The sequence below is a fragment of the Morone saxatilis genome, unplaced genomic scaffold, assembly GCF_004916995.1.
Source record: "Morone saxatilis isolate NCDOM2014 unplaced genomic scaffold, NCSU_SB_2.0 Contig18, whole genome shotgun sequence".
Lineage (NCBI taxonomy): Eukaryota > Metazoa > Chordata > Actinopteri > Moronidae > Morone > Morone saxatilis.
Genome location: NW_023339740.1, coordinates 14425110 through 14434369, shown reverse-complemented (window position 1 = coordinate 14434369; position 9260 = coordinate 14425110). Strand labels below are relative to the sequence as shown.

General features: G+C 41.3%; 1 protein-coding gene across 8 annotated transcripts in view; it reads left to right on the top strand.

The window, feature by feature from the left end:
* The window catches only part of pbrm1 (polybromo 1), a 13647-nt gene that overhangs the window by 2913 nt on the left and 1474 nt on the right, over positions 1-9260 (top strand). For 2 of the 8 annotated variants that reach the window (XM_035662137.1, XM_035662133.1), the window contains exons 5-28: positions 183-332; positions 915-1031; positions 1117-1185; positions 1275-1373; positions 1459-1544; positions 1645-1730; positions 1865-2081; positions 2631-2772; positions 2892-2986; positions 3087-3366; positions 3520-3625; positions 3756-4395; positions 4499-4710; positions 4820-5005; positions 5137-5294; positions 5402-5656; positions 5753-5898; positions 6254-6411; positions 6509-6692; positions 6923-7124; positions 7234-7435; positions 7546-7698; positions 8211-8369; positions 8786-8838. In XM_035662137.1, the coding sequence (XP_035518030.1) occupies positions 183-332; positions 915-1031; positions 1117-1185; positions 1275-1373; positions 1459-1544; positions 1645-1730; positions 1865-2081; positions 2631-2772; positions 2892-2986; positions 3087-3366; positions 3520-3625; positions 3756-4395; positions 4499-4710; positions 4820-5005; positions 5137-5294; positions 5402-5656; positions 5753-5898; positions 6254-6411; positions 6509-6692; positions 6923-7124; positions 7234-7435; positions 7546-7698; positions 8211-8369; positions 8786-8838 (4155 nt within the window). Of the gene's footprint in view, positions 1-182; positions 333-914; positions 1032-1116; positions 1186-1274; positions 1374-1458; positions 1545-1644; positions 1731-1864; positions 2082-2630; positions 2773-2891; positions 2987-3086; positions 3367-3519; positions 3626-3755; positions 4396-4498; positions 4711-4819; positions 5006-5136; positions 5295-5401; positions 5657-5752; positions 5899-6253; positions 6412-6508; positions 6693-6922; positions 7125-7233; positions 7436-7545; positions 7699-8210; positions 8370-8785; positions 8839-9027; positions 9096-9260 lie in introns of all 8 variants that reach the window. The other 6 variants (XM_035662140.1, XM_035662136.1, XM_035662134.1 and 3 more) reach the window with 6 other exon arrangements.

The following is a 9260-nucleotide window of genomic DNA, read 5'->3' as shown; positions in this document are numbered from 1 at the left end:
AAGTGATAAAATACATTAAGAAAAACAGCTAAAAGAGGAGTTGAAGTGCAGAAAAAAAAGAAAAATCTAAGGACAACTTAAGAACGCCTGCATGAACAAAAAAGTTTTAAGCCCTTTAATTATATCTATGTATGGCTCTATGCACTTACATGAATATATATATATTGCTTGTGTCTGTGTAGTCTGACAGTCCTGAGTACAGGGCAGCCTGTAAACTGTGGGACCTTTACCTGCGAACCAAGAATGAATTTGTTCAGCGAGGGGAATATGATGAGGAGGATGAAGATGGGTACGATGCGCAAGACAACCCCGGAGGGTCCACTGAGGATGAGGTGACTCTCACATCACACATGATGACTCTTCATTCAGTACTGCTGCCAGTATTCATCTTTAGGTTCAATTCCATGTTAATAATGTGTTGAATCAGTTGTATCTTGCTACTATGATATTGTTTTGAAACCTATGACACAGATTTACAAAGGCAGGAGGTGGTTTGGTATATATCATTTGAAGAAATATTAGCATCTTGCTGCACTAATTTGCATAATAATTCATGGATAAATAATTTAATTATTGAAAGTACAAGCTTTTTCCATTGCACAGGCTTACCATACTATTGTGACAGTGCTTATATTAATATTCCCTTACTATGTTAACAACTATGTTTGTTATGAGCTCCTTTGCCTATTATGTTATGTTTTAATGATTTTAAGGGGACATTATGCAGCTTTCACTTCTTCTAATATATTGGTTGCATCAAAGAATTTATGCAGAAGTGAAGCCACACTCAAAGAAAATGTAACTCTCAAATTTGTCTCAAGTCATTGCCAATTTAAAGCTTCAGTTATTTTATGGAAAACAATATCTATCTAGTATTACCTTACCTAAACTGTGTGACCACTTGTGTGTAACAGAGCGCACCTACTTGCTTGAAAGAGGTCCTCGAGCAGCTTCTTGATGCTGTGGTGTCTTACACTGAGCCCACTGGCCGTCTGGTCAGCGAGCTGTTCCAGAAGCTCCCCTCTAAAATGGTATGAGCGCCTTCAGTGTGACTCAAGACTTTATCAGTAAAATGAGTGTCTTGGTTTTGATGTGTACTTTGCGTTTTTCATTTAGCAATACCCAGATTATTATGCCATCATTAAGGAACCAATAGATCTGAAAATCATTGCTCAAAAGATTCAGGTACAATATTAAAACCTCCCTGTTAAATATTGATTGAGTTATTTACAAAATGTGTTGATAACATGTCTAATACATGTATTCACTTTTAGTTGGGCCACTACAGGAGTGTCAGTGCGATGGCTAAAGATATAGATTTGCTGGTCAAGAATGCCAAAACTTACAATGAGCCTGGATCGCAAGTGTTTAAGGTGAGTGTGTGAGAGAATATGATACATGCTGGATGTCACTAGCAGTGTTTGACATACATACTTAAGACCTACTCATGTTTTTCAGGATGCAAACACCATCAAAAAGATTTTTGCACAAAAGAAGTCTGAGATGGAACATGGAGAACCAATCAAGTCCAGCATTCGTATCAGGTAAACAGGAAACAGCGCTGGGAATAATGTGGAATAAAGTTAACTTTATGTTTTAACCCTGTTGTATTTCCTCTCCCCTCTTTCCGTCTCTCTCTGTCAGGAACAGAAGATCCGCCCAGGGGGACCGCCTCTCAGCTATCACTATGGCTCTTCAGTACGAAAGTGATGAGGAGGGAATACTCTCTGGTATATCTTCACCTCATTATCTTAGGTTCATCAAACACACATCTGTCTCCACTGGGCTTTGATGAAGATGCTCTGTACTAACTGTTGTTATTGACGATTGTCATTATTTATTTATTTCCTCCTGTCTTTCTCAGGTTCTGTCCACTATGATGAGGGGGAATCTGAGGCAGAGAGTATGACCTCTAACATGGACATGAGTAATCCCATCTTCCAGCTGTATGAGGCTGTACGAGGTGCCAGGAACAGTCAGGGTCAGCTGATCTCTGAGCCTTTCTTGCAGCTGCCCTCCAGAAAGGACTACCCCGACTACTACCACCAGATCACTCAACCCATCTGCCTTCATCAGATCAAGTATGACAGAACTAGTACTGAACTAACTAACTCTGTGTGTGTTTTCATACTGTATGCACTTTCATGTCTGTCTTTCCACCTGAATGTTTTCAAATACTTTTTAAATCAAAGTGGATTTTTATTTTAATCACTCATAGTTCATTAAAAACATTAAAGCCCATTGGCAAAAACTACCTCTTTAGAAATAAACAAAAAAAATATTGAGTCAGAGGTTTAATACCAATTTAAGTTGGATATGTCTGTATTTGTTCAGGTAACTTGCAACAGTTAGTGGCAATAATATAGAAATATTATATATTTATATATATATATCATAAACATTTGTTTCCAAGCTGAAATTTATCAGAATTTACGAACACTACTTGGTTCGAAAGCCATTCTGCTTCTGCTTCATTTTTCCTAATTTGTTCATGCTTTCATCATTGCTTTGATTTCACCAACATTCTCTCTTTTTTATTTTCTACCCCTACGGCATCACACACACTCACTGTACAGTACAGTATTTCTGTGCCCTCCTTCCCAAATGTGAGAGCCCGTAATTCCCCACAGGAACAAGATGAAGAACAATGAATACGAGAGCGTTGAGCATGTTGACTCTGATCTGACGCTGATGTTTGAGAATGCCAAACGCTATAATGTTCCTCACTCCTCCATCTACAAGCGTGCGCTCAAACTCCAACACATTCAGCAGGTCAGTCCCAATGTGCACTTGTCATAGTTGTGCATATTTTTAGGAGTCATTATAACAATTTGATATCTACATATATATGTATGTATATATAACTATAAATATATATGATACCTGTCTAGATGAAGAGAAAGGAGCTTTTGCAGAGGGATGATGATGATGGAGACAGCATGCTCTCCTCTGCCACGTCTGACACCAGTAGCACAAAAAGGAAAAGGTTTGCACTTTGTCACATTATACCTGCTCAACTCTATGAAGTTGCTTTCTTTTTTTGTGCGGGGAAGTACAATGACAGTTGACTCCCATTTTGTTTTCAGTCACAAGAAGAATACAAAGAAAAACCGAATGAAAATTCTCTTTGCCGCTGTGACTGAGGCACGAGAAGCTGGCACCGGTCGGAGACTGTGTGACCTTTTCATGGTCAAGCCCTCGAAGAAGGACTATCCCGACTACTACAAGGTCATCCTAGAACCAATGGACCTCAGGACCATTGAGCACAACATCCGCTCAGACAAGTACTTGACTGAAGATTCAATGGTGGAAGATATGAAGCTGATGTTCCGCAATGCTCAACACTACAATGAAGAAGGCTCTCAGGTGATTGGTATTTCTGTCTGCCTTTCATTAATTTTTTTTTCTTTTGTGTTTCTGAGGCCTTCGAAGGTCTGAAAAGCCCATTTGTTCCCTGTTGTAAAAGAAGAGTGAACTTGAGCAGGGATCCTGATGATGAACTTCTTTGTTGTGTTTAAGGTCTACAATGATGCTGACGTCTTAGAGAAGATTATGAAAGACAAACGCAAGGATCTTGGGCCAGCATCAGATGACGATGACATGATGTCCCCAAAGCTGAAAATAAGTATGTAACTTGGTCAGCCACATTTACTTCACTTGACACTGAACCAAATTCAAGAAAATGTGTTTTGTTACCTATCAAGCAGTAGGAACAATGGAAATCATTAAAACACATACATGTTATTTGATTGCAGGAAAGAACAGCATTACTCTGAAGAAGTCCAAGTACTTAACACCCTTACAGCAGAAGCTGAACGAGCTTTATGAGGCTGTCAAGAACTACACAGATAAACGGGGCCGTCGGCTCAGCACAATCTTCTTGCGATTGCCATCTCGCGCCGAGCTGCCTGATTACTACATCGCCATCAAGAAACCTGTGGACATGGAGAAGATCAAGAGCCACATGTTGGCTAATAAGTACCAGGATGTGGACGCTCTGGTGGAGGACTTGGTGCTCATGTTCAACAACGCCTGCACATACAACGAGCCTGAGTCTCTGATTTACCGCGACGCTCTCGTGCTGCACAGGGTGCTGTTAGAGACGAGGCGTGACCTGGAGGGAGGAGATGACGCCCACGTGCCCGACGTGCCCCGCCTCATCCAGGAACTCATACGCAGCCTCTTTGTCTCCGTGCTTGGGCACCAAGATGACGAGGGCCGTTGCTATAGTGATTCACTGGCTGAGATTCCTGCCCTAGATCCTGCAAATCCTGAGAAGCCACGACTCAATTTTGAGATTATCAGGACTAATGTAGACCGAGGACGTTATAAGAGGCTGGATGTGTTCCAGGACCACATGTTTGAAGTGCTGGAAAAAGCCAGACGATTGAATAGGTGAGGTATTGTTGACCATCCTGTACAAAACCAAATCATTTGTCTAATCAATGTTTTATGCACTGATGTTGTAGGATTTTGTTACACCGTATGTTTATTACAGGACAGATTCCGAGATCTTTGAAGATGCTGTGGAGCTGCAGCAGTTCTTCATCCGGATCAGAGATGAGCTGTGTAAAAACGGAGAGATCTTGATGTCTCCTGCTCTCAGCTATACCTCCAAACACCTGCATAGTGATGTGGAAAAGGAGAAGAAAGAGAAGCTTCCCAAGGAGTTTGAGGAGGACAAAATCAAGAGGGAAGAGGAAAAAAGGGGTATCCTACTTAAATATATGTTAAAGGTCACTGTACATAGAAGCTCTATAATGCAATGTCTCAGCACACATTGTGGTATTGTTTTACTGAGTCAGTTGTGAATTCCCAGAAGCTGAGAAGAGAGAAGACTCTGCCGGAGGATCGTGGCAGTCTAGCCTGCAGCGCACATACAGTCAGGACTGCAGCTTCAAAGACAGTATGTACCACGTGGGAGACTATGTGTATGTGGAGCCTGCAGAGCCAAACCTCCAGCCTCATATCATCTACATTGAACGCCTTTGGCAAGACGACACTGGTCAGTCTCATTATTAGTATTTTTTGTATGAAAGGCATGTTTTCTTTTGTTATGTACATTACCTTCAGTTAGTGTTCCAGTTCAGTAACAATTCTAATTCATTTACTTGTATCCACCTCTGATAAATGCAGGTGAGAAGTGGCTGTATGGCTGCTGGTTCTACAGGCCAAATGAAACATTTCATCTAGCCACAAGGAAGTTCTTGGAGAAGGAGGTTTTTAAGAGCGACTACTACAACAAAGCTCCTGTCAGCAAGATTCTGGGCAAATGTGTGGTCATGTTTGTAAAGGTAAATGCTGTCTTTCTGCTATGTATTTATGATATATAAGTTTTGTTTTTGAGCATTGGCTGTTTGAATTTGTACTAACCAAACATTTCTGTCATGTGCGGTTCAAGGAGTACTTCAAACTTCACCCAGAGGGCTTCAGAGCCGAGGATGTTTACGTCTGTGAGTCACGCTACTCTGCCAAGTCCAAGTCCTTCAAGAAGATCAAGATGTGGGCCATGCCCTTGAGCTCTGTTCGGTTTTTTCCCAGAGAGGTACCGCTACCTGTCGTCCGTGTGGCATCCATGTTTGCCCCCAAACAAGAGGAGAAACCACCAGAAATAACTGATGAAAGCAAAGTAACGGGTGATGTTATTGTAGACAAGGTAAACGCCTGTGTTTGTTTTTTTCATAAAAAATGACAGAGGACACTTTAAATAATGCAGACTACTGTCAGGAATACAATTTGTGCATGTCTGCAGGAGAGAGAGGATGTTCCGATGGATATGACCAATGGGGAACCAGGGTGTCAGTACTACGAGCAGCTCTGCTACAACAACCTGTGGCTGAAAGTGGGAGACTGTGTTTATATTGCTTCTCATGGACTAGTGCGCCACCGAGTGGGCAGGTAGAGTAAATACGATTATACACTTTACAGTACATGCTTACGGTATACTGTATTTGAATAGTTGTGTGCTCTGTAGTGGATAGAAACCTTTAGTATAAACTTGTTGATCAATAATATTTTGTTTAATTTCTGTAAGAATTTTCTTAATTAATGGCGTACCAATGAATGCAAAAACTGACCAGCTTACCACCTTAAAGTTAATTATGGACACAGGAACTCTTTATTGTGCTATGTTCAAAAGAATATAGACACACAGGGAGTATAGTGCAATGGCATGTTTTTTGTAAATATAAAAAGTTTCTATATATTCTTTTATATTTAATTCAGCTTATTCTTTTGAAACTATATTGAACAGGATTGAGAAAATGTGGATGCGAGATGGAGCAGGCTACTTCTTTGGTCCAATCTTCATCCATCCAGAGGAAACAGAGCATGAGCCCACTAAGATGTTCTACAAGAAGGAAGTGTTCCTTAGCAACCTCGAGGAGACTTGTCCTATGACCTGCATCATAGGTACCCTCCTAACTGTGCACTGGGATGCTGCAGTGCACAAGGTAATCGAAATAACTGAATGCTAATAATTCACTGAATCAGCTTTCTTGTTTTACAGGGAAGTGTGTGGTGTCGTCCTTCAAAGACTACCTATCGTGTCGGCCAACTGAAGTGCCTGAAGAGAATGTCCTGCTCTGTGAGAGCCGCTACATTGAGAGTGAGAAGCAGATGAAGAAATTCAAGGGTCTTAAGCGCTTTTCACTCTCTGGGAAGGTGGTGGAGGATGAAACCTACTATTTTAGGTGAAAAGCCTTTACATGCTTTAAGTGAACTGTTAATCTTACTGTTGGAAACAGAACAAAAACGTTGTTAAAGAACCCCAAAGTAAACATGCACTGATCCTGAATACAGAAACATTTTATCCTCCCATGTAGTTAAATCTTGTCTTGCCAGTCAGTTTCTACTGAATGAAAGATTTATTTGCAAAAGGTGGATTAATGGCACAGTATATTTTCCTGATTGTCTTATACAGGAAGCTCATCGTGCCCCAGAAGGAGCCATCCCCTCTGCTGGACAGGAAAATTGAGGAACTGGAGGCTAAGTTTGCTGATATGACAGATGAGGAGCTAGAGGATCTTGGGGATGATGATGGCGAGCTAGGGGACCAGTCTCTTCCTCAGATGCAATCTTCCATGTCTAGTGACATGGATATCATGCCTTACACTCCTCCGCAGGTCAGAACGAAAGTATTTAATTATGACTGTAAATTTCCTCTGCAATCTAACATGTGATTTTGTGACTTGTAGCCTTTTTGTGAATACTTCTCCTGTGTTTGGTTGCCAGTCCACGCCAAAATCCATAAAGGGCCTTTCAAAGAAGGAGGGCTCAAAGCGGAAGATCAACATGAGCGGCTACATTCTGTTTAGCAGCGAGATGCGAGCTGTCATCAAAGCCCAGCACCCAGACTTTTCCTTCGGGGAGTTGAGCCGCCTCGTTGGCACAGAGTGGAGGAACCTGGAGAGCTCCAGGAAAGCAGAATATGAAGGTGAGCGGAACTTTTTTTTTTTCAAATCTAGTCTCGAACCAGATGTTGTGTTTTAATAATTGTGAACCACTGAAAGTTAACAACCTATGCTCGTCTTCATTGTGCTGCAGAGCGAGCAGCTAAAGTGGCCGAGCAGCAGGAGCGTGAGAGGGCCCATCATCTGACGTCCCCTAGAGCAGGTACCCCAGTAGGGGCACTGATGGGGGTGGTGCCTCCCCCAACCCCCATGGGGATGCTAAATCCCAGCATGACGCCTGTGTCAGGTAACCCCTCATAGATGCAGATGGATCCCAGTGTACACTAGAAGGCTGGAATAAGAAGCTGAACTGCTAGATATACTCACATGTGTTAAGTCTCCTAACCACGCCTATGTCAGCATGCTTGTGATGTTGCATTGTTGCAGATTTAATTGTATGTGGCCTCTAACATAATTTGATAAGCCCAAACCTTGATTGTTGTACAGTACTCTTTGTTGTCCAACCTTCACATCATGGTATAGAGATCTGTATTTGAATGCAGAACGTGATGTAGAAACGTCCTGTACACCATTTGAGGATTGGGTACTTGATAATAGTGCATGTGCACTGACTTTTTTTCCTTGTGCGTTTTTCATTTGTGTGGCCTTTATTTCCATTCATATCCATCATAATGACATGGTGATAATGTGAAAGCATATATATTAACATAATTCTGCATGCTTGGTAGTGAAGTAGTCGAGGCATGTTTGACTGATGCATGTTGCTGTCTTGTGTTACTATTATTCCTTTCTAACAAGGTATGATGGATGCATATAGGTCAGCTATGATGCCCCCACGGGGCCACATTGCAGGCATGGTTAGTATGACTGGCATACCACCGCATCACATGGGGGTGCCTGTCTTTCCCCAACATCTCCTGCCTGTTATGCCTGGGTTTCCTGGAATGCCATACGTTGGTAAGAGTGCTGTCTTAGCCACCCCACCTGCCACGCAGTTGCTTCCTGTCTACCAATCTGACTCGCTGGAGGGGCTACCTGTACCAATAGGCTGAGGTCTTTGAGTTGATGACTAGTCAGTTGAGAGCATATGGCCTCAACAGCGACTTGGTCATTATCTTACCACTAGACTGGTAATTTGTCATTGAGAGGAATTCAGTGTCTCCAATGAACAAAAAAGTAAACCTGATATTTGAATTATTACATTTTTAATAATTATTATTAACATAATTGGCATTCCTAAGTTTAATGTGGTTATAATTATAATGCTTGGTTTCAGTATTGGACTTTGAAATCCTTACTTTTCTAAATATAAACCAATATCAAGTGGCCTGCTGCACCTTGTGATGGTGTCTTGATGCTGAATATCCCCACAGGTGTCAGTGGCATGGGAGGTGGACCTGGAGCAGGAAATGTTCATGGATCCCAGGTAATCTTTAAAGCCCTGAAATTAATCATTGTAAACCACTGTATTTACATTTTGTATTCATGTCACATCATATCATCTACATATGTTATTTTGTAGTTACCCAACAGTGAGTTTATGATATGTTTCTCACATATCAGTATAATATTGTATGATAGTGAGTGACTGTCAGTCTGTGTGTTCTGTCCATAGTCTCTCCAGATAACGGGGGACCTGATTTTTCTGCCAATCACAAGTGCTGCTGGAGTCTGCAGAATACTGTATTTATTTGAATATTGAATATTTACACCAACATCAGGATTATTACACCCGGTGTTGCTGGCCTTTTATACTATGTAGCTTACAACATTAATATCACTTCAGTACCAAGGAAAGCTCACACTGCAGATATGACTTTATCAATAAATAAGATTTTAACCTAACTA